Source organism: Canis aureus, chromosome 38 (assembly GCF_053574225.1).
Source record: "Canis aureus isolate CA01 chromosome 38, VMU_Caureus_v.1.0, whole genome shotgun sequence".
In the NCBI taxonomy this organism is placed as follows: domain Eukaryota; kingdom Metazoa; phylum Chordata; class Mammalia; order Carnivora; family Canidae; genus Canis; species Canis aureus.
This window is the reverse complement of record NC_135648.1, coordinates 22,792,223-22,816,882: the sequence shown is the minus strand read 5'-3', so window position 1 is coordinate 22,816,882 and position 24,660 is coordinate 22,792,223. Positions and strand designations below refer to the sequence as shown.

At 56.0% G+C, this 24,660-nt stretch overlaps 1 protein-coding gene across 6 annotated transcripts in view; it reads right to left on the bottom strand.

The window, feature by feature from the left end:
* Window positions 1-4,995: 4,995 nt before the first annotated feature.
* Window positions 4,996-24,660, bottom strand: part of LRRN2 (leucine rich repeat neuronal 2) — a 61,555-nt gene continuing 41,890 nt past the window's right edge. For all 6 annotated transcript variants that reach the window (XM_077886941.1, XM_077886942.1, XM_077886943.1 and 3 more), the window contains one exon: window positions 4,996-8,048. In XM_077886941.1, coding sequence (XP_077743067.1) covers window positions 5,692-7,830 — 2,139 coding nt within the window. In that variant the 5' untranslated portion in view covers window positions 7,831-8,048 and the 3' untranslated portion in view covers window positions 4,996-5,691. The remainder of the gene's footprint in view (window positions 8,049-24,660) is intronic.

Sequence of the window (24,660 nt, the reverse complement as noted above, 5' to 3'; positions counted from 1 at the left end):
ACAAAAAAAGAACCAGTTGGTGGGGAGAGACCAGAACCCCTGGCGGAAGCCACTACGAAGTTCTAGAGTTCACAGTATCTAAGGAAGGGGAGGATGGGGGGCAACAATCAGACACACACACTCCCCAGACCCCTACAAAGCATGCTTCAAAATTCAGAGAAAGGAATCAAAAGTGTGATTCTCAAGAGAATAGAGTTCAAGAGGTTTTAACACTGAAGTCCTGACAATGAAGTCACAAATTATCCTGAGTGTAAAAAAAAAAAAAAAAAAAAAAAAAAAAGAAAGAAAGAAAGAAAAGAAAAGAGGGCAGCATCTAAAAATAAAGGTGGCTGCACAGGGGATCTCTTCAGTGCGTGCAGATTTTAGAAGTTCTCGCGTTCTTGAAAAACTACTGACATACTTTTAAAGTATATGAATTTGAATTTGAATATAGTCGAGCAGCGTTGTTAAACCTGGGCCCGTGGCATCAGATGGTGTTTGAATCCTGGCTCTGTCACCTACTAGCTGTATGACCTTGGATAAGTCGTTTAACCTTTCTGGGCTCTGATATCTAAATTTGTAAAATGGGGGTAGTAGTAGTAGTATCCCCTCTATAAGTTGGCTGGAAATGAAATGAAATGGGGCACGTGAGTGCCTATCAGAGGGCTGGCACGTAGGAAATGCTCAGTAGCCACCATTACTACCATCCTATAAAAAATACAGGAGATGCTCTTGATCAGCGGGCAACTGCAAAAGGATCACACAGAAGGGTAAGAATTGTATGGGGAGGATCAAAGGCGGGTTGATCTGACACTTGGGAAAACTCTGCAGAACACACAAGGGTTCTCTTGCTAAAATCATCAAGAAGGAAGGTAGATGTCAGGCCTGGAACAGCCAGCGCGTTGTTGGCACTGACAGAGGAATGTAGGGTAGGGACTCCTACTGTCCCTGCAGCCTCTCCCTCAGAGGCACCTGCCTGGTGACAAGCACAAGGTGGCACTGATGGCCAGTCAAGGTCATTCCGCATGCCCTTGAATGTGTTCCACTCGCCCTTGCTGGGCAGGGCACAGACAAAACCTGCCAACGTGATGGAGCTACTTTGAAGAATCACTGTGACAGGCAGAGCAGTTATGAGTCTGCAAAAGAGTCAATGTGGCTTTGATTTTCAAAAATGGGCAAGAGGATAGATTTAGAAGTAGAGATGCTTAGTGCCCATGCCCAGTAAAGCTCTAGAAGGGCTGACTAAACAGAGAGGATTATTAGAGAGGCCCACCTGGGACACCACAGCCAGAGGGATTCCCTCAAGTCCAGTCATGCCACACCTGCCCAGGATCCTGCTGTGGTGCCCCTTCTAATGAGAGGGAAAGTGCACGCCCCTCCATCAGCCTGGCGAGGCCTGACCTGACCCCCCAGCTACTCATCTGAGCTCACAGTTGCCCCCTTTTCTTTTCTTCTCTTGCTGTGGCCAAGCTGACCTCCTTGCTCTTAGCTTTCACCCTTGGTGGTCTCTCTGCCTGGATTACTCTTCCCCCAGACAATGGCTTGGCTCCCTCCCCCAAGTCTTGGCTCCAAAGTCAGCTTCTCAGTGAGGCCTTCCCCACGCACCTCATATAGGGCTCCAGCCTCCCATCCTCTTCCCTGAGTTATGCTTTTCTCCATAGTTCTTATCACCATCCTACATACTATTGATTCGTACTTATGTGTCCTGCTCATCAACTTGCCCCACTCACAAAAATGCAAGGTCCTTGGGCCCAGAGATCTGTACCTGCATCCCCATTTCCTACCACTGTGCCAACCACATACTTGTGTTCAGTAACTGTTTGTTGGTTGGCACAGAAAGAGGCTGCTAGACTAGGGTGACCAGTCATCCCAGTTTGTCCAGGACTGGGACACTTCCTGAAACGAAGGATTTTTTTGGTACTGAGACCAGTAAAATCCTAATCGGTCACCTCCACCAACTTAGCCAACCGCGTTTCCTCCTCTGATGCCGGGGCTAGAGGCTGGCTCTCAGGAATGCCTCCAGCTCACTATCTCCGCCTTTCACACGGTCTCCCACAAAGTCTGTGTGAGGGTGCAGAAATGTGGGCCGCAAGATAGTGTGTTTGAGCAGTGTGTAGTCGGCTGACTGGCCATACCAGACACGCTGCATGACGCAGCCTGTCAGCCTGGTGGCAAGGCGGCTGCGGTGAGCCACAGAACTGTGTCCCGGTTCCACAATCTGAGCCGTGGCTGAGCACGTGTGTGAGCACGTGGATGAGCACAGAAGGCAGGGGAACCTCGAAGTGGTGTGTACTAGAAGGGGAAGCTAATATGCTCAACAATTAGGCCAGATTTTGAAATCATCTTGACAAGTGGAAGTAACAGGCCCTATGAAACAACTTAAAATTTAAAGGAGAATAAATATAGCTTTCTATTTAGGGTTAAAAAAAAAAAAAGCCATCTTAAACGTACAGAAGAGACCAGGCTTAATAGTATTTAGCTTCCACGCTAGACCGACACAGGCTTGGTCGGAAGCAGAGGTTCTCCCCGCAGAGTCCGCCTCTAACCCGTCTAAACAGACTTCGCGGGTGTGGTGGCACCGTCCTCCCACCCGGCCCAACACACCTGAGCCACGCACCGGCTCCGGCTCCGTACCGGGGAGAGGCTGCTCACTCTCCTTTGCTGGGCTCCTGGCTATTCTAGGACACAGCACCCTGCAAAGTGCCTCTTCCTCCCTTTCCCCAGCTGTATGTCCCTGTGGTGGCCTCTCTGTGACAGAGGAGACCCCCTCCATCCTCTTCCAGCTCACCTAATTGCTCTGGGCTAGCCACCCTGTTTAGGCCTGGGGATTCAGCTGAAAGATAGGTTCATATAACTATAGCTGGTTCTCTACCCCCGCCCCCCAACCAAGAAGGAGGGCTTCATTGTCAAGGGCGAAGCAGCATAAGCCATGACAACTGGGAGGCTGGGAGGCGGCAGTGCAGTGAAACCCAGGAACTGTGAAGACTGGAAGGCCGAACCGTAACCCCTTTCCTGGGGAGCCCACCGCACCCACCGATTCCGCGGGGCTTCCTGCCTGCCACTGAGAAGGCTGTGCGCAAGGAGGGCAGCAAAGAGGTCTTCTACCTTCCGCACTCTGAGCTAGCAGGTCTAAGGCGCGGGCCCACAGCTGTGCGGGGCTGCTCTTCGGGTTGCCATGACCAGCCTCGGGGCTGGCACAAGGGTTCTTGGGTGGCAGTGGAGGTGGTGAGGGGAGGGGGCTGCAGGGCTTCCCAGGCTTCCCAGGGCTCCAAGGGTGATTTAAGTTAACAGACTGTGATTCTTCGTGCCATGGACCCGCCAGAAAGGCAGCCAGTGCTCATTGTCCTCGAGGAAAGGATAGGCACTGATTTCCACCTCCCGTTTTTTTCATGCTCAGCACAGGCCCTGCCCCACGTCTTCCCCCTACAGAGCTCTGGAGCAGGGTATGGATCCGACCATCAGGGCTGCAGAACAAGCTGGACCCCACAGGCCAGCTCCAGTCAGTGGGCGGGCTGCCCGGAGTAGCTCACAGGATCCCAACGTTCATTGGGAAGGAGCACCCGGAGATATTAGGAATGTGGGCCAGGGGTGCCCAAATGGGAAGGGAGCCGGTGTGTCATGTCTCTGCTTTCCCAGGTCTCTCCCCTCAAGAGCACATAGCTGGCCCATGAGAAAAAGCATGCAGGAATGGGGCCTGCCGACCTCGGGGCAGAGGGTGGGCATTTGGTAAAGGGGCTGAGCAGCCCACCAGTGGCGGGGGAGTGGGGGAGACACGGGCCTCCAGACCCACTGGGGCCAGAGCCTATACCATTACCCACAAACACACCGGGGCCTGCAGTGGAGGGAGTGAAACATTCTAGCCCTCACAGGCCAGACGCCGGGGTCCCCTTGACCAGCAGCAACAGCGTCGTCACCTGAACCTTTCCAAAACCCCCAATTTCCAGGCCCTCCCAGATCCAGAGCAGGAGCTGCAGGGGGCCCAGCCCCCGGTGGTCACCAAGTCCTCAGGTGGTTCTGACAGAAAGAGGGGCCCTCAACTGGCTGTCACTGAGGGGCCGCAGAGAGGGCCACTGCCCTCGGGCTGCTCTCTTTCCAGGTTCCTTGGGGCCTGGTGCTCCTGCTCCTGGTCTGGCTTCCACCTGCGCACACGTTTGCAGCCTCCGCGGCGGCTTGGAGACAACTCGCAGCAAGCCTGCCATCTGCGTCTTAGCACAGGGGAGCTCGGCTCAGGGGTTGCTCCTGCGGTCTCCGGAGACCCACGGCTTGCCCAGCCCCCTTCCAGAAACAGGAGCTGTCGGCCAGTGGCCTCTGCTCTGGAGCTGCTGCTCCCCTGACCGGCCACAGCAGCCCCCTCCCCTGGGCCCTCCTGCCTTTCTGACAGATGCCCCCTCTTCACATTTGGCCTGAAGAAGTCAATCTGTCTTAAAAAAAAAAAAAAAAAAAAAAACCTGCAAAAGCAAACCAGGCTCATTGCAAATGATACCGAAACGGATGGAAAGATCCATGCAGCAATTTCTTTCTCCCACAGTTCTCCCCTCCCCAAATCCTCTATCACCCCACGCCCCCTTCTGCCCCAGTGAGCTGAAGTTCTTGCGATTTGCAATTCTCTGCATGACTCTGCCTCTTGGGTTTGTTTAATTAGAAATATACCGGGAAGTGCTTCCTAGGCAGTGGCATGTTAATTGCTTATCACGGAAGGAGAAGGGGCGACAATGTTTGGTGATGGAAATTTCCACCCTCTCCACCTCTCTGAGCTTCTTCTCCGTTTTCTTCTCCCACCCTCCCCCATCAGCCTCTCCTGCTCTCTGCCCTTCTGCACACCCCACCTACCCCCGCCCCCACTCTCAGGTCACAGTTACAGGGGGACTCTGGGGAGCAGGCCCGGATTCAGACCTACAGGGAGCACCTGTGCCCTCTGTCACCACCTCTCCCTCCCCTCCCAGCCCCTCCCCCCCGCCACCCCCGCCACCCCCTGGGCTGGAAGAGATTCCAGAGGAGAGAGCTTCACAGTCACACTTGGTATTCAAAGATTATTTTCCTTTTGTTTCCTTTCCCCCCTTATTATTGTTATTCTTGTTTATTTTTATTTTTTACAAAACAGGAGAAAAGAGTGAACTGGGTTGGGGGGAGGCGACACATTTCTCCACAAAGGTACAAAATTGCCTCTAGAAAGTCCACCTCAGAGCGCCAACCCAGGCTTGCCAAGACGAGGCGTCCCTGGGCGTCCCTTCTCTCCCCAGACGTCCTTCGGATGCGGTCGGGAACCCACTGTGGGAGTGGTCCCCCAACGTGGGGAGGGGAGGCCTCCCTCAGCCCTTGCCCAGGAGGGGAAAGAGCAAGCAATTAAGACTATACAAAGAGCAGGGGGCGCATCCTGTGGGACACAGGCAGGGAGCGCGTCCTGTGGGACGCAGGCAGGGGACATCCAAGCAGAGGCCCCTGGGCCTCTGGGCGCACTGACAACGAAGGAGATGGGAGGCTCTGGCCAGAGTCCTTCCTGTTCCTTGGAGATGCCCTGCAGAATGTCAGCAGACAGGCCCCACAAGGGAAGGGCAGCCCCTGGAGCTGAGAACCCCATCTGTCTTGGTCCAGCTGCCAGGCCTCAAGCATGCGGTCCATGTCACTTTCCTGGCAGGGCATCTGGCCCAGATTGCTTCCCTTTGGGTAAAAAGTAGTCCTAGTTATTCCTCTACTGCTGCGAGCGGCTGAGCTTCAGGAATTTTGCAGCAATGGTGGTGACAGCATTTCCCCTTCTGAAGACCTGGACAGCTTTCTTCCTGGGTTCCAGGGCAGGACAAGGGGCGCAGACACCACGCGGACGGAGGGGGTGCTCCAGCCCCAGAAAGCCCAGGCTGGAAGGAGAGCCCGCCCACCCACTCCCTGCCTGGGCTGACCAGTGCCAAGGTGGGCTGCTAGTCCGGCTGCCAACAGGAGGACAGCAAGAGCCAGGATGGCTATGAGCCCAGGTCGGTCCCCTAAGGCTCTGTGGCAAGGAGTGGCCTCTTTAGTCCTGGTCCATACACATGCCAACTGGGTGTGGGCATCAGCAAAGGCCACTTGCAGGCAGGCCCAGTACTCTGTGGCCTGAAGGAGGCGGGTGATGTTGTAGCTGTGGGTGCCCCTCGGCAGGCGGGCCAGAGCAGGGGCGCCCTGGCCCCGGAGGGAGGAGGCGCTGGACCAGGTGAGGTTGGTAGAGACTGTGTTGGGTGGGGGGACCCAAGACAGCAGGATGTGATAAGGGTGGGTCTCCTGTACCCGGAGCTCCAGCCCCCATCCCTTGTCCCGGCCGGGCTGCAGGGGAGCCTGGCCCACAGCCACACTAACCGTCTTACTGTCAGCCCCCACCAGGTTCTGAGCCACACAGGTGTACAGCCCGGCCTCTTCTGCCGTCACCCTCCGCAGCTCTAGGGTCCCCTCGGGGTACACCCGGTACTTCCTGCCCGCTCGGGCAGCTGTGAGTCGCACCCCGGCCGGGGTGACCCAGTAGATCTCGGGTTCTGGTTCGGCCAGCGCCCGGCAGTGGAGCGCCAGGCTGTCTCCGCTGGCCACCTGCAGGCTGGGAGGGAAGCTGCGGGGGGAGATGAGGGGCAGGCAGTGGTCCGTCATCTCCCGGAAGGGTACCTCACGGACGGGGCGGCGCTGGAGGTCCGGGGGCTCGGCGCACAGGGTGGACTGCGGCTCAATGAAGCGAACGCGGGTGCCCGTGGCATTGGCCCAGCGGATGACACAATCACAGCGGATGGGGTTGCCATGGAGACCCACCTCCTGCAGGTTGGGCAGGGACTCCACCGTCTGCTGGTGCAAGGCACTGAGAGCATTGTTGTTGAGCATGAGGGTCTCCATCTGCGGCAGGTGGTGGAAGGCGCGGGGGTGGATGAAGGACAGCCGGGGGTTGTTGGTGATGTCCAGTTTGGTCAGCTCGGGGAGGTTGACCAGGGCGAACTTGTCGATGGAAACCAGCTCCTCCATGTTGTTCAGCCCCAGCTCCTTGAGGTGCAGCATGTTGGCAAAGTCCCCGGGCCCCACCCGCTGGAGCGGGTTCTTGTTCAGGTCGAGGAACTTGAGCCCGGGCACCTGCTCCAGGGCCCGCCGGGGCACCCGGGCCAGCTGGTTGTCGTAGAAGGAGAGGCTCTCCAGGCTTTGCAAGCCCTCCAGGGCATAGTCGGAGATCTCCCGAAGGTTCATGCCTGCCAGCACCAGGCTCCGCAGATTGGCCAGCGGCCGGAAGTTCATGTCCAGGATGGCGTCTACCTTGTTGCCACCGATCATGAGGATCTCGAGGTTGGGCAGCATCTCAAACCAGCGGCTGTCAATGGCCCTCAGCAGGTTGGAGTTGAGGTGCAGCCGCAGCAGGTTGCCGAGGCCGGCGAAGGCCCGGGGGGCGATGCGGTAGAGCTGGTTGTGGTTGAGATAGAGTTCCTGCAGGCTGGCCAGCCCCGCGAAGCTGTGGTCCTCCAGCCGGGTCAGCCGGTTCTCCTCCAGGTGCAGGCTCAGCAGCCGGGGCAGGGCACGGAAATCACAGTCTCGAGCGTCCGAAAAGCTGTTCTGGGACAGGTCGAGCTCCGTGAGATTGGCCAGGTAGTTGAGCTCACTCTGGTCCACACGCATGATGCTGTTGCTCTGCAGCAGCAAAGTCTGTGTGCCCGCGGGCAGCCCGGGGGGCACGGCCGTCAGGAACAGATCGTTGCAGTCCACGGTGGTGGCCTCGCGGTAGGACGATCGGGGCGTATACCAGGGCCGGATCTGGCAGGCACACTGAGGAGGGCAGGGCACTCGCCAGGGGACCACGGGCACGGCGGCGGTGGCACTGGCCACCCAAGCTAGCAAGAGGGGGGCCACGAGGAGCCTCATGATGGAGCTGCAGGAGGAGTCTGGAGTCCTTCCACTCTTAGCAGTTCACAGGCTGAGGGTCAGCAGCCCTGCCAGGGCCTGGGGAACCACCCTCCCAGGACAGTCATTCTACGTGGGGATGGGTGGGCACCGCTTCTTACCCTCCTGGGCATGGCTTTCCATCCTTGTCCGCTGGGGCTGGGCCAGCTCATTCATTGCCACGCCCCATCAGGGCAGCCCTGGAAGAAGAGGATGCAGAGTCAGGAGGTGGCAGAGAATGAGAAACTACTCCCTCTGCCCGTGTCACCCCTGTTTGACTTCAGAGGGCAAAGGGGCTGAGAGGGGTGGACCGGGCCACAGCCAGGGCTCCCGGGTTCCGTCCTCCAGCCTTGAGGCCTTAGTGTCCTTTTCTACCGTCTTTTGGGGCAGTGAGAAACTGTGAGTCTTTGGGGAAGGAGGGAGAGACGGAACCAAGAAGCTTCCAGGATAACTCAGGAAGGGAGGGGTGTGCCTGTGTGCGTGCGTGCGTGCGTGGAGTCCTGTCATCTCCACAGTCCTTCTGAGCCAAGATGTGTGGAACAGATTCTCCTACCTTTCTCGCATCTCCCCCCTCCCCCCTTGGCTCCCTGGGTAAATGGAAAATAAAGTGAGAGTTCCCAGGCATCCCTCTGAGCAGTGTGGGTATTACCAGGGCTGGTGGAAATGGCACACGTTCTGGATTCCAGGGTGGGCTCTCGGGACTCTGGAAGTAGGAAGGCAGTGGTCCCTGAGCCCACACCCAGACCAGCCAGGGAAGTGGCTGGTCCTGCCTGAGGTCTGCTTGGGCTCTCCCTGGAGGCGGGGCTTTCCCCTTCCCAACAGCCTGACTGAGCTCCCCAGAAAGAGGTGGGGGTGTAAGACGCCTGGGTGTGGGCTCCTCAGCCCTGCAGGTGAGGTACATGACTCGGTTTTTCTTGCTATTCTCCAGCTTACCCACCATGCGCCACACTTTCCAGTGGAAGGTACCCTGACACGCCCACCCCCTTCCCATAGCTCCTTCTCACTGTCTCCTAGACAAGCCCGACTTTTTCTTTGAGCCTCAACTTAAGGTCACCTCTTACAGAAGCTTCTCCCAAAGCTTCTCCCCTGGCTGGCCAAGGAGCCCACCTTATGTTCCTATAGTGCCGCATGCTCCTGACCCGGATCACATCTCCTGGAAATGGCTCCCCAGCTGGGAAACTGTCCTGGTCATCACTGCAGTTGGAGCGTACAGCAGGTGCCCAGTGAATATTTACCGTATGAATCAACTGCTGTGGCTCCAGGATCCCATCCCCCAGGATGTCTCACCCCCACCCCCAGTCCAGAATCTAAGCCACTGCTCTTTCCCACCTCCTAAGTATGGGTAATCCAGGCTCTCCCACAGATCCTAAGGCCAGGTAGCATCACCCTGGAGGCAAGTCCAGCCTTGGCCTACCACCAACATGGAGGAAGAGCCCGGAGGCCTTGCTGGGCCCAGTCCCCTCCGGACCAGAGGTCCCATTCGGGTAGTCTTCCAAATGCAGGTATCAGGGAAGCAAACCGGCACTTACTGAGCACCTGAAATTTGCCAGGACCCTTCAAAGACTCTTATTGTATGTAACCATCATAATGGGTCAACAGGATAAGCATTAATACCCCCAGTTTGCAGATGAAGAAATTGAGGTTTAATGAGCCTCTTTAAATGAGGTTAAAGAATTTGGTGCAAGACACATAGGTGGTCAGAGGCAGAAGATGGGAACCCATCCAAGTCCAGGGGTTGTGTGTTGACACCAGCCCCTTTGTACCTAGGCCGGGCTGTGGCTGCGGCAGGCTGCCTGGCCGTCCTTGTCCCCTGGGGCAACGTCTGCTACCACCTTCTAGACAGGTGTCTCTCTGCTGGCCAGAGGGGCTCTGTGCCCACCTTGCCCTGCTTCCAGGATGCTGGGGCCAGGGAGGGGAGCAGCTGGAGGCGGGGTACCCTCTCGTGAGCAGGAGAGCGCTACGCCTATTTACATTTGACGACTTCCCACCTTCCTCTGCAGCTATTTCTGAAGGTGGGAAAACAATCGTGGCTGAAAATGCACAGAGGTTTTGCGTGGGGGTGTGTGTGTGTGTGTGTGTGTGTGTGTGCTGACACATAAAACTCAGAGCAAACAAACACACGTGTACACATGCATGCATGCCTGCAGACGTGCATGGAGGGGAGCCCAGGGAACTTGGCTACCTGAGCCAGGCACTGGTAGGCGGGAAGAGGATAGGGGACTCTGTAGTGTACTGTGAGGGTGGAGAGGCAGCAGGAACCAGGGACAGCCCTGTCACGGGGCTGGACCTAGGCAAGTGGTCCTGCCCCACATCCGTACCAGAGGCCCCCGCCTCCTGCCTGCACCTGGCATGGGGGAGCAAAGTGATCTTACTTCTCAGAGCATCTGCTCCTTCTGTCTAAAAACGAGGTTGTCATTAGGATGACGGGAGCTGAGGGTGGCACACACACACGGAGCTCGGTAAGTGTCAGTTCTCTTCCAGCTCCGGTCATCCCCCAGGGCTGGGAGACTCGCCAGCTACACGACTTCTCAGGAGGAACAGAAATTGGATCCTGTGGCTCAACAAGTCCCTACTGAGCTTGCCCACTGTGGCCCAGCCTTGCCTCAGGGTGGCACGGGGAGCAATGGGCAGAGCTAGATCACACCTTTGCAGAGTGATGCACTGTGGCAAGACTAAATAAATACAAAATGATCAGAAGTGCCCAGGATAGTTCCAAAGGGCAGAGAAGCCTGCAGGGGGTGGAGGGGGCTCTTCGGCTGGGCCTGAGCATCCACTCTCCTGGCTTCAGCCACTGACCGAGCCACAGGCATCTCTCCTCCAACATCACCTTTGTCCTAACACCTTTGTCCTACACATGCTCAGCTGTGTGCAGGGGAGGAAGGAACCACTTAAAACATAACCGAAAGCCTTCTGAGACACCTTTCCCTCCACCCTGGGCAGCACCCTCCTCCTCAGCCAGGAGCCCAGGGCTGGGGTTCAGTGCCCAGAGAGAGGCAATGGCTTGATGACTCACATTTGGCCGCACCCCTGATCCCAAGGCTTGGCAAAGGCCCAGACAAGTCCTCCCTCTTGCTGCTGAGCACGCAGCCCCTTCCAGGGAGGAGCACTGAGCTGCCCACTACCTGCCATCACTGGTTCTGGCCGTCTTGCACATGCCCACTCATGCCCACTCACGCCAGCTGATTAGCAATTTCTGCCGGGAGCTGCAGAGGAAGCTAATTGTCTTTTATCTATAATCTCTGGGGTGAGCAGGAGTTCAGATGATAGTGTGGACATTCTCCCCAACTGGATTTCAAGCTCCTTGCGGCAGAGGCCATGTCGTACATGATTCTGTGCCCCCACAAACAGTGCAGGGCTGAGCGCACAGAGGGTATTTGTAAATGACACCAGGGGGGAAACGGATGATCCTCCCATCAACCCCGAGGGTGGGCAGAGAGGGACTATTTAGTCTGGTCCTGCAGGGGAAGCAGCTGAGGCATGATGTGACTTGTCGGAGGTTGTACAGTTTCCACGTGGCCAGGTCAGGGTTCAAACCTAGGTCTCGGATTCTAGAACCTGAGCCACAGCCCAGCCCAGGCTTGCTGCCCGGAGGATCCCAGCCCGTCTCACAGGAGCAGAGCGCAGGGCCGGCCGGAAGGCCTCAGATGTAAATTCCTTCAGAGTTGCCCTGGGTCCTCACCACCTCCTCCCGCACGGCCACTTGGTGGGCCCTGTGGATACCACTCCTTAATTTCGGGCTAGAGTGACACCCCTCCCTCCCCCACTTAGGGGATAGCACAGGGAAGGCACCGTCTCTGAGTGTGGCTGGCCCTGGCACCACAGGGACAAGCCGAGGCAGGATGCCGCACACAGACCTCAGCCTGCCTTCTGACTGGGGGCTGGGCCGCTGGCCAGCCTCGGCCTTCGGTGATGGAAGACTGCAAGCCCTGGGGCTGCAGTCAGGGAAGCAGGGCTGTCCACTCCACGGGCAAAATCTCCAGGGCAAGAGCTGGCACTGGCAGCTACGTGGGACCCGCCTCCTCCAGGCAGCTGCTCTGGATCTAGCATAAAGTGTGGAATGGTCCGTTACACTCAGATCCTCGGCAAAGAGCTGAATGAAGAGTGTGGGAGAAGCTGTTGTCAAAGGCTGCTCCTTCTCCCACCCTGCCCTGCCCCGGCTCAGTCCCTGGCACTCCGGGGCCTGGGGCCGGTGGTGACAGTCCCACTCCTCCAGGTGGTTGGTGGATAGGAGGCTCTCTCTCTCCCCTCCCGGGCAGCCCCCACCAGCCTCCCAGAGTCAGAGCCAAGGGTCCAGGGGGAGGAGCGGTGGTGGTGATCGATGGCCTGGCCTTCGCTGCGTCAGTGCCAGGTGCCCCCTGAGCCGCAGAGACAGATGGGCAGCAGAATTGAGTGTAGCGTTGATCAACTCCGGCCTCCCCACCCGCAGATGAGCGCTGGGTGGGAGGGCTGCTGGGGGAGGGGGACAGCCCTCCCTCTGCGCACCTGGCCTCCTGCTTCTCCAGGGAGGTGAGCCGGGCTCCTCACTCCCACCTCTCATTGAATCGCAGACTTGCAGGTCCTCAGAGGGAGGAGAGCCAAGCGTTTATCTAGCCTTGCAGAGCCTGAATTCCATAAATAACTTATGTAAAGGAGGAGCGGTGGAGCGGAAGGAGCCTGGGCTTTGCCATCAGAGTCTGAGCCTGGCTCCACCACTTGCTGTGTGACCTTGGGCCAAGCACGCAGCCCGGGTCTGAGCCTCAGATGCCTGAGCTGGGAAGCGGGGGTAGCACCCCCCTGCCAGAACCTGGGGAGGCGCACTGGAGGTCAGGGCACGAAGTGCTGCTCCTTCCCTTTCACGCCCACCCCATCCCCAGCTGCCTCTCATCCCTTCTTACCACCTACTTCTCAGCTCTCACTTTTTGTGATAAATTAAAAAAAATAGGGCAGCCCCGGTGGGTGGTGCAGTGGTTTAGCACCGCCTGCAGCCCAGGGCATGATCCTGGGGTCCCGGGATCGAGTCCCACGTCGGGCTCCCTGCATGGAGCCTGCTTCTCCCTCTGCCTGTGTCTCTGCCTCTCTCTCTCTCTGTGTCTCTCATGAATAAATAAAATCTTTAAATATATATATATATGTTGAAGTGTAACACATGTACAGGAGCGTGTCTACATGGCACTCATCCCAGGTGCACAGCTCCATGATTTTCCCACCAGGAGGTACCTGGGCAGCCACCAACCAGAACAAGATGTAAGGACTTCCAGCACTCCAGTAAGCTCCCAGGTGGCCCTCCCGGCCGACGGCCGACACCCACCGCACGGAACCGCTGTCCTGGCTTCCATCACCATCAGTCAGTTTCATCTTTCAGCCCAGAATTCCCCTTCCCTCTCCATCACGACTGGGGACTGGGGTCTTTGGAAATGGTTGACTCTGACTTTAGGGAACTCCAGAACTTCAGACTTGAAATTCTCTTATGTCATCTTCCTGCTTCCAAGTGGGCTACACTTCTCATGGTCTCACCCCCCTCCTATTTTTTTTAGATTGAGAGAGTGAGCATGTATGAGCGAGTAGTGGGAGGGACACAGGGAGAGGGAGAGGGAGGGACACGGGGAGAGGGAGAGGGAGAGGGAGGGACACGGGGAGAGGGAGAGGGAGAGGGAGGGACACAGGGAGAGGGAGAGGGAGAGGGAGAGGGAGAATCCCAGGCAGGCTCCACAGCCAGTGCAGAGCCTGATATGGGGCCAGGGTCTCACACTTAATCAGGCAGGGATGCTGGTTCCTCTTATTCTCCTTTCTCGTTCTACAACTTCCAAATCTGGAAATTGCTCTATACCTGAACAACACCCCCCACCCCAGCCCGCTCCAGTTGAGTCCTCACGGCTGGGCCATGTGCCATGTGCCCGAGGCAAGAAGATGCCAGGAGGATGTCCTGCCCCACGCACCACTGGTCTCTCCTCCAGCCTCCCTTCCCCAAGGCCCTGTAGGGCCCTGGCCACCTCCTGGGGCAGTGCTTCTGCCTCTTTTCCACCGCCCAACCCCTAGGTCTTCTCGTTATAGAGTGTAGGGCACAGGCATGAGGACAAACATGGGGGTGGCCAGGAAGCAGAGGCCCAGACTCACGGCTCAGTGTCCCCGGCCCTCTCCACCCGGCTGTGTCAGAGGCTCTTACACTCCACGTGCCCCACATGCAACATCTCCCACCAAGCCTGCTCTTGCTTCTGCCGTCCAACAGTCAGTCTCCAAGACCCAACATCTCCGCCACCTTGACCTGTCCCTTTCTCATCTCCCGCCCCTGCCACAGTTGCTTGCACTTAGCACCCCATCTATGATAGGCTCCTCTGGTGCCTCCTGCTCAGCTCTCAGTGGCCCTCTTGTTCCCAGACACCCCCGCTCCTGCGAAACTAGACTTGCTATTTCCTTCCACACCTGGGGGCCCTTCACTCTGCAAAGCCCCTTCCAACTTCAACTGTCGGGTCCTCTTCAGCCAGACAAGCTCGTCCCAAATGCCACCGCCTCTGTGACACTTTCCTAGGGTTCCATTCCCTCCGAAAAGGGTGGTCTCTCCCACCACATCACAGTCCCCAAGACTCTTGGGACAGACCTCCTCCCTAGTAGCACCCTCCTTATTGTCAGACCTTGGGTCTGTCTTCCCAACCAGGCTGTGAGCTCATGGAGGAAAAGGTGCTTTGTTACTGATTCGTGTGTCCTCAGAGCCCAGTGCCGGGCACACTTTCCCTGTGGGGGTCGGAGGTATTCTACTGTATGAACTGCGGATCTCAACACACGTAGGGGGGCATGAAAACAATTTAAAGTGAGTCACACACACAAAAAAATAATAATAATAAAATAAAGTGAGTCACAATCTGCATTTTAAAAAACGAAATACTGGGATCCCTGGGTGGCGCAGCGGTTTGGCGCCTGCCTTTGGCCCAGGGCGCGATCCTGGAGACCCGGGATCCAGTCCCACATCGGGCTCCCGGTACATGGAGCCTGCTTCTCCCTCTGCCTGTGTCTCTGCCTCTCTCTCTCTGTAACTATCATAAATAAATAAAAATAAAAAAAAATTGTTTTTTAAATAAAAAACGAAATACTACTCTCCATTCCCTGTCTCCTGGCTGTCCAGGACAGAGGGTGCTGGAGTTCTGGTGTCTGGAAGGGAGGCTGCCTCTCTCTTTCTTAATTAGCAGCGGAGGGTGCCAGGAGCGAGCACGCCAGGCCATTGCTGCTGGTTGCACTGCAGGGCAGGAGGCTGTAGGGAGCGGGGAGTAGGCCGGACCTGCCGCCACCCGGGGCTGCCAGGTGCTGCTGATCATCCGTCCACCCTCGGGACGCCTTCCCTGACCCTTGGCCCTTCTCCTGGCTCCCCCAGTGCCCCAGCAGCCCCCCACCATGAACTGCTGGTTCCTTGTCGGTCTGCCTCCCCCACTGGACTGTGAGCCCCTCGGGAGAAGGGGCTGTGCCCAGACTTGCCAGCTCCTTCCATAGTCTGGCACCTCATAGGAACCCACGCAGCATCTGCAGGAGAACAGTAGGACGGAAGGCAGGAGGGACAGAAAGGCAAGGAAGGGCAGGTGAGGAGGAACAGGTGTAGGGGGTGCTGCTTGTGTCGGTGCCCTGGAGACCAGGCTGGTCTGGTCTGCGCTCAGGCTCTTTTGCCTCCTTTCCTGCCACCTGGAAGGAGACCACACGGCTCCTGGGGTCTGCACTCCTCAGTATGCAGCCTGGCTCCCCTGCCCCTGGCTTGAGCCTTTTCTCTGCCTCAGGCTTCTGTCTCTTGATTCCACATAATCCTACGATGATCCTCGCCCTGCTAGAACTCTTCTAGGCTCTCGCTTGGGAAATCCTGTGGACTCCACCAACCCCTCTGAGAGCTTAGCCTGGTGATTCAGGGGTGGGCTTTCCAGGCAGCTCTGCACTTGAATCCTGGTGCTGGCTGTGTGACCTTGAGCATCCTCACTGGAGTTCTTGCTCTGGGCATGGGGAGAGAGCTTACCTCATAGGGAGCCTGAGAAGGATGATGTCTGTAAAGTGCCTGGTGCTCAGTGGAGCCCCCCTCCTGTTCTACCCACCTCTGTGTGTATGAAGCCCTGTCTCTGGCTTCTAGACCATCTTTGTGCCCAAGCAGCACCGGGCTGGCCTTGTGGCCTCTAAGGCAGGCACCCTCTCCTAGGCACCCTAGGTTGCTACTCCTTCCCTGTGCAGCTAGCTGCCCTCCCAGGGGCCTCCAACTGGGGTCCTGTTTCTAGTCTCCAGGACTGCTCTGGGACTCAGTTCATTGATAGGTTCCTGAGGTCTGACACAAGTCTCACCCAATAAACCGCGGGGCTCCTCCTGGCTTAGGTGAGCCATGCATCTGTTTCCCCCAGATGCTCCCTGGACGCTGGAAGAGGGCACCTCCTAGCAGCAGGGTTCTAGATGTCCCAGCCTGATGGCAGCCCATAATCATTCCACACTGGCTGTGGATTCTCACAAGTCAGAGGGGCGGCCAAGCCTGGCTGCTGACCCATGAGCTGCTCCAGCCTCCCTCCCTGTAGCTCCTCGTGACCCTCCTACAATCAAGTGGGAGTGCTGGGCAGATCCTGCATTATTCTGGAAGGGCTCTCTCCCCCTCCACCACCCTCCACAGCCAGGGCCCCAGGACATCTCTCCAAATGCAGCAGACCCCTGGGAGCTAGGTGCAAGGGCAGCAGGAAGTGAGAGAAAACTTTGGAGAGATTCAAGCCATATGCTTTCCTGCCCCTGGAGCCTTTGCCCAAGCAGGGGCCTTGCCCAGAATGCCTCACTTGTGCATATTGGGACTTCCTTCCCACCCTTGAAGTTATCCCTGACTGTGGCCTCTCCTACAAATTAATCAATACCTTGCTCCTTCTCCCATCCCCTGAGAACCCCAACCTGATAAGATATTGGCCTCCTGTCTCAGACTGTGAACTGTCCCAGCTCTGAGGCTCCATGGCCCTGGAAAGAACAGAGCATCAGCATTGTCCAAGGTGAATGGGGAGCTAGATGAGGGAGTTCCTCTTTCCATAGTATTGGGGTGCAGAGGGAGGGACCCCAGGGCACACGGGTGGGGGGGGAGGTCAGGGTGGAGGAGCTTGGAACCCGAAGAAAAGGAGGCAGAGTGAATAGGGAGCAGACCAGTCAAACAAGGAGAAAGGCCAAACCTCTTCTAACGGAAAAGGAAAACGAAATCAAAATGAAAATTGATGAGGCAGAGAGAAAAGGAGACTCATTTCATCAGCAGGTTTGCCAGATGAAGCTCGGAGATAAATCATGCGGCAGAAGGAGTCGTGGTGCCCGCGTGGGGCTCTGGCCTGCTCCTCACACCTGTCTGGGCAGCCTTGGGACAAGTGGCTGTGGCCGAGGCCCTGCTGGGGGGCTATTTGCTCCCCTAACTGCTGTGGGAATGGCCTGTCGCTCCTCAGCACCTCCTTCAGGCCTGCCCTTCCATTCCTTCCCTGGGTTCCCCGGGTCCCCTCCCCAGGGCCCCCGGCCTCTGCCTCAGCAGTGTGGGTCAGGCCTGTAAAGAGCACTTCTCAGAAGCTCCATCCAGTCTTCTCTGCCCCTCGCCCAGGTTCCCTGAGGCCAGGAGTGGGGGAAGCAGAGGACATAGGGCGGGATCGGGCTGGGTTCGAGTCTCGGCTTGGGGACACACATTGGGACATGGCCTCTCACTTCTCTAGGTCCTTGGCTCCTCATCTTGCAGTGAGGTGGTTGGGCTCCTGGAGCATGGCTCTCAAACTTCGGTCGCCAGACCAGCCATGGCAGCATCACTTGGGAACTTGTTAGGAATGCAGGTCCCAGGGACGCCTGGGTGGCTCAGTGGTTGAGCATCTGCCTTTGGCTCAGGTCGTGAACCCGGGGTCCTGGGATCGTGTCCCGTATCAGGCTCCTCCTACAGGGAGCCTGCTTCTCCCTCTATGTTTCTACCTTTCTCTATCTCTCATGAATAAATAAATAAAATCTTAAGAAAAAAAAAAAAAAGGAATGTGAGTCCTGTACCCTACCCCAAGGACAGCTACAGCATCAGGCGCTCAGAGGGTGGGACCTGGCAACAAGGGTGGAACCAGCCCTCTGCCGGAGGAACCACTGGGTGCTCCTGTTCAAGAGGCACTGGACCAGATCATCTCAGAGGCCCCTCCAGCTGAGATCAGAGCTCTGCAAACAGGACCAGCGCCAGCCAGGAACGCTCAGCTACAGCCACGTGGATGACGAGCTGCTTACCACTCTGCTGGCTGTAAAGACTTGGGTGTTGCAGACCCTCTCGCCCTTTCTTCCTGGCTGCAAGGAAACTCTTTACCCATCGAGCATTACTAGGCCCCCGACTGTGTGCTGGCACGGGGAGGGGGCAGAGACGCAAGGTGGTGGGAAGAGCAGGCAGGGAGTCACAGATTAAAAAAATCCCATCTACTAACATTTGATAAACGTGGTCATGAAAGTATATTCTGAGGGCAGCAGGGGCACAGCCTAGAGGAGGTAACAGGATTCTGCTGCATGTGGCAAGGTGGGCAGATTTACTAAAAGTCACTGAATTGTACACTAAAAATGGGTGGATTTGATGGTACGTGAGTTGTATTTGACAGAGCTGGTTAAAGAAGATTCACAGAAGACGTGTTACCTGCATCCACAGGTCAGTAGGCGCACAGAAGGTGGGAGGCATTCTATGCATATTGGGGGCACCAGGAGCAGAGGTCCTGGGATAAGAACATGGAGGTAATTCCAAGAACTGAGTGGTACCCCCTTAGGGCCTGAGAATGTGGGTGATGTGGCGAAGCGGCTGGAGCAGCCGGCTGGGGCCAGAACGGCCCAGACATATAGAGCAGAGAGTGTGGCCAGAGGGGCATCCAGGCAGCGGCTGCTACAGCCACCAGTAATGGCCTGCAAGGGCCGCGTGCACCTTGCGATGTAAATTCTTCAATATCTGTGATCCTATGTGATTCTCACGATAGTCCTGGAAGGTCATAGGTGTCCTTACCTCATTTTTTAAAAAGATCTTATTTATTTATTTTAGAGAGAAAGAGTAAGAGCAGGGGAGGGGCACACAGAGAGGGAGAGAATCCCAGGCAGACTCCCTGCTAAGCATGGAGCCCAACATGGGGCTCAATCCCACGACCCTGAGATCATGACCTGAGCTGAAATCGAGTTGGAAGCTTCACCGACTGAGCCCCTGGGGGGCCCAGAGTCATTACTCCATTTTAAGGGAAAGGGTACTAAATGAGTAGCCCAACGAACGAGTATGAGAGCCCGGGTTAGAATACACAGTGTGCTTCCAAGGCGGGTCCTTATTTTCTCAGTGGGACAGCAGTGCTGCTACTGGCAGCTACTGATTGAAGAGTAATGGTGAGCCCAGCCTCAGGCCAGAGGCCTGACATGGATGTGCACTGAATGCTCAGAGGCACACTATGAGGAGGTTATAGCCCCATTTCACAGATGTGAGAAGCAAGGTACCATGATCGAGAACATCCAGCTGGTAGAGACAGGACTCAGACGAGGTTCTGGCTGGTGCCAAAGCCTAAACACTGCCCTAAAACCTATGCTCTAGACCCCGACCCCACATCCTCCTCCTCCACCCCTTCCCCCAGTCAGTTCTCTTAGGACCCAGGATGCAATGAGGGAGATTTCCAGTGACCTCTTACTCAACTTCCCTTGGCCTCAGCCAACACAAGAAAAAGAAACTGCCCCAGGCCTCTGCTGAGCAGCCCTCCTTCCTTGGAAAGGGAAGGCCCTGTCCAGTCTGCCAGAGGCACCCTCTCTCCTCCGAGCCTGTCCACGCCTTCCGAGCCCAGTGCATCTGCTGGGGGACCGAGGGCTCCCAGAGGCCCCAGAGCCCAGTGGATGGAAATGCTTCCATCCGTGATCAATAACAGGCATAATTCAGCGACTGCGGCAAGTACAAAGGAGTGTAGGTTAAATCAATATTTAGAAGCCTCAAAATTAAACTAATTAAGAACAAGTCTTAATGATTTTTACTGTCTGGGAATAAAAAAGATAAAAAGCCCACCTATATTTCACGATTCTGCCTTAGTAGCTTGTAATACTTTGGGAAGAGCAGAAGATGAAGCGAGCCCCCAGCCAGCTGCTTCTGCACTGCAGGAGAAGCAGCTCCTTGGCCTTCGCGGCACGTGGGGAAGGGCGGGGAGGGCCGAGCGCAGGTTGCCAACAGCATGTTGTAGAAGGCCGCTGGCTTGGGGTGAGCACCGTTATGGGGGGAACTATGACCTCCCACCCCCAAAAGACATATTTAAGTCCTAATTCCCGGTACCTGTGAATGTGACCTTAATCTCGAAATTGGGTCCTTGCAGGCGTCATCACGTGAAGATGAGGGTGGTCCCTCCTCCAGTGACTGGTGAGGGAAGTTTGGATGCAAAGAGGCACAGGGAGGATCCCAAGAGATGACACAGACAGAGACCGCCGCCGGCCGCCGGCCAGCATCCGAGCTGGGAGGAGGCGAGCCAGGAGCCCGCGGGGGAGTTTCAGAGGAAGCCTGGCTTTGCCGCACCTCGACTCCAGACTTCTGGCCTCCAGAACTGAGACAGTACAGTTCTGTTGTTCTGAAGCACCCCCCCCTGGTTTGTGGGACTGTGAGATGGCAGTCTCAGCAAACCCATACAGGGTTTGGATCCTAGTGGCCGCTCTGCCATTTGCTAGCTGTGGGAGCCTGGCAAGACACGTCACCTCTACGAGCCTCTGTTTTCTCCCCCAAAAAACAGGGATAAGACTGGTACCTCCTGTTTTGCGCAGAGACGCGGTACTCAGGAGACGGGGAACACGAATGTGAAATGTGCACTTGGAGCGTCTGTGCTGCACAAATGTCACGTAGGCTCAGCGCTGGCCTGAAGAATCTGGGAAGGGGCCCAGGCGCCGTCAGATGGGCAGGAAGCTCCTGCCAGCACTGGCCTGGCCCAAACACCCGGCAGCCCCCAGGTGTGAGATGTCTGCCTTGTTAGAGATATATCCATGAACGGTACTTTTATCGTCTTTCTCAACAGTATTTTATTTGCTGCCCACTTGGCCCTGGTTTTCTCATCTGTAAAATGAAAGTGTTGGACAACATTATTTTATAGGTATTTTCCAGCATTATTTTCTGGGCTTATTTAAGTATATATTTTAAAAGGATAGTATGTCTTAGCAGCCCGACCTCGTTCTCGTCCTTAAACATTTCTCTGAAACCCAGCACCCAGGGCAGTTCCGATGGGCGCCAGCTATGGGCCGTAGCCAGAGATCAGGAGTGTTCTGGGGCTTTATGCCCCGCTGCCCCTACTGCCTGGGTTAATGGAGGGGGACCCAAAGCACTTTTCCTCTGTCCTCCTTTGAGGGTTCCAGGCATGAAAGAACAGGAAACCACGTAGGCAGCAAATAAAATCTGTATTGATCATGAGATGGCTGGCATCCCAATCTGGCTGGCTCCCAGGACTGTTCGTCCTGAATAAACGTTCCTAATGATCCACTCGTACTCAATACCGGAGCCGTGTCTTGTTAAAGTGCGGTGGAACAGGGCGGCTGAGCATGGAGTGGCTGCCACTCTGTCGGGACCTCTTCCAGGTGTCTGGGGGCAGATAAGGTTCTCAGGTAGCTTCTCTGGATCCTGGAAGGAGCTGTGCCTTGCTGCAGGTTCTCAAACAGGGAGGCCAACCTTCCGGCCACGTGACAACCAACACTCTTCCCAGACGGTCTGAGTGTGGAGAATGAGCATCTGTTTGCACACTGCCCTCATAAGACAGGTGACGCCAGCAGCATCACCATGGTAACGGTCACCACGGTGCCATCGTGGTGGCTGCCCCACCTGCAGCCTACCATCTCCATCAGTAGCACCAGCCCCGTTGTGCCACCCTGGCTGTCATCACCATACCTGATCACCCCCACCATCTATCTCCACGTCCCAAGTGTCCTACTCATCATACGAAAATTTGTATGGTTTCATCACTGCGACTTGTACAGAATCTGAAACAGATACAGATTTTGCCCCTGGAAATACACATTAGATGGGGAGACCCTATAATGCTAGCATGAGAATGACTGGACTCACATGTCCACAGAGGTCCCCCCAAAAGAAGCATGAACATGGTTGTATGATGTACACATGGAGAGCACCGGGGGAAGGGAAGTAGACAGGGGACCTCCACATTCTGCGTGGGGGAAATACAAATGACAATCTGTTGCTTCTTATTATCCCTGCATTTTTCAACTCTGACTACACCATCAAATCATATAAGGATCTTTTATTTACTTATATATTTTTAAAGTAGCTCGATGCTAGGGAGTTCCCAAATGTGGGGGACTCACAACCCTGAGATTAAGACCTGAGCTGAGACCAAGTGTCAGATGCTTAACCAGCTAAGCCGCCCAGGCGCCCCCGTATATAGGGATCTTTTAAAATATTCTGATGCCTGCATTCCACTCCAGTCCAATGAAATCAGTCTCTGGGGATATGATGCAGGCATGGTGTTAAAAGAAAAAAAAAGGGATCCCTGGGTGGCGCAGCGGTTTGGCGCCTGCCTTTGGCCCAGGGCGCGATCCTGGAGACCCGGGATCGAATCCCACATCGGGCTCCCGGTGCATGGAGCCTGCTTCTCCCTCTGCCTGTGTCTCTGCCTCTCTCTCTCTCTCTGTGCCTATCATAAATAAATAAAAATTAAAAAAAAATCTCTCTAGGATTTCTTTGTATGTAAATCTTACATCAAAAGAAAATAAAAAACCCTGTAAAACAAAATTGAACTCCATTGTCATTGATGCTGAAATATTTAGGGAGAAGTGTACTGATGTCTGCAATTTACTTTGCAATGCACCAAAAATAAGATGGATTGATGGATAGATGGCAGAGGGACGTGAGAGCAAGTCTAGGAATAGGTTAAAGGTAGAACCTAGATGGTGGGTTGTTCACTGTAAAATTCCAACTTTGCGGTATATTTCAAATTTTTCATAATAAAAAATTCCCAAGTGGTTTAAATATGAAGCCAGGACGGAGAACCACTGCATCTGATGGAAAAATCCATAAGCATGTGTGTTTTTCTTTCCTTCACCCTCCTTGTGTGAAAGAACATTACCCCCCCCACAACCCTGCCCATCCCTCCGGTTCTCATCAAACCGATCAGAATCTCCCCCAGGACCTTCCAGCCCTTCCTAGGTCGGGGCACACACAGGAAGTATATTTGTGCGGTGCAGCTGGGGCAGCAGAGGTGGCTGCCTGCAGCAGGGGTGAGCAGCCCAGGACAGGCCTCACAGGGCCACCCTGAGGGCCCAGGGCTGTGCCTGGGACCCACCATGGGGCCTGCCAGTCGGCTGGCTCGGCTCTGCTCATATCCCCCCGAGTGTCCCCTTCCTAAAGCCCTGGCTCAGCATTCTTAGCAAGGATTCAGTGTTTTTCCCAAAAAAAAAAAAAAAAAAAACACAGAGTAGAGGCTATTGCAGCGTGTGTGTGTGTGTGTGTGTGTGTGTGCACACGCGCGCGCACCGCAGTGGGGAGGACACTGCAGGCAGGAGCTGACCCACCTCATCTGCATGCTCCTCCACAGCCCACCGCCCTGTGGCCTGTCCCCTGTCGGGGGAGTGCCATGGCAACACCGTGCCCTTTAAACACCGGAGTCTGGGCTGCCATAGCACAGCAGCATCAGGCAATTTAATTAAGGGGCTGGCAGCAGACAAACTTTGTGAGTTAAAGGCATTTTATTAAATCCCATTGTATTATGCAGCTCAGATCCCCCAGGAGCTGCAGAGCTGGGGGAGGACAGAGAATTTGCTGGGGTTTTCTTTTCTCTTCTTTGCTTTTTCTGGCCTCCCTCCTGCTTGGTGAAAGCACTCACCCAGTGTAGGGGCCCAGCCGTGACCGCCACTCCTGCCTGGCTTGGGCCTTGGCCTAGGTCTGCAGGCAGCAGTCGGGGCCCATGAGCAGCAGCACTGACCCCATGTGTCGCCATTCACAGAGCACCTTCACCAGCAGTACCTTGGGGCCAGGCCCCTGATCCTGTTCAGCATCCATCACACACACCTCATGCTGCCCGCACCAAGGTCTGTGCTTCCCAGGCATTATCTCCCTGAATCCTCCCACACCCCTGGAGTAGGACTGCTGGCATTCCCCTTTTGTAGCAAGGGAAACTGAGGCTTACAGATGCTAAGCAGATTGCCCATGATCTTGTAAGTATAATATGTGGCAGAGAAGCCAGCCCAGATTGGCTAACCACAGAGGCCATGGCTCAAAATGTGACCCCCTGCTACCTCCCAAGTCAGGGGATCTTTTCCTCTGTCACCCTGCAGAATGGGTTCCACCAGCCACCCAGCCAGGAGAACCATTCCAGGGTGAAGCTGGGTGGGAGTGGGGGTTCCAGGACGCTGACCCCTCACCCACCAGGCCTAGACTGTGTGAAGGTATCTCATGAAAGGTTACACCCAGGCCCTGGGAATTTGCCGACATGCTCAGAGGGTCCAACCACTCTTCCTGGCCACCCATGTCCATCTAGGACCCAAGATGAAGAACCCGAGGACACAGGTAAGAAACAGGTGGGAACGGAGAAGGTGTGACTTGCCCAGAAACCACAGGATACCCAATCTGCCCAAAGTGGAGCATGGCTTTGGGCCTGTCTATGGGGGCCTGACACCAAGCTCCTGCTCCTGGGATGGGGAAGGGTCCTCTGGGGTTCTGTGAGCCGCCTGAAGGACCCCATCCTGACAAAACTCTTCTCTGGTGGGCCTCCTCAGCTCCTCACCTTTGGGAGCCCCTCCTGTGTGAGCAAGCATGGGGAGTCCAACATGACCGCCAGGCAGCTCAGGAGAGGCCCATTGTCCACTAGGGCTCCAGTAGGCCCCCGGCCACCAATACCTCCTTACCCTCCCGAGTTGGTCAACCAG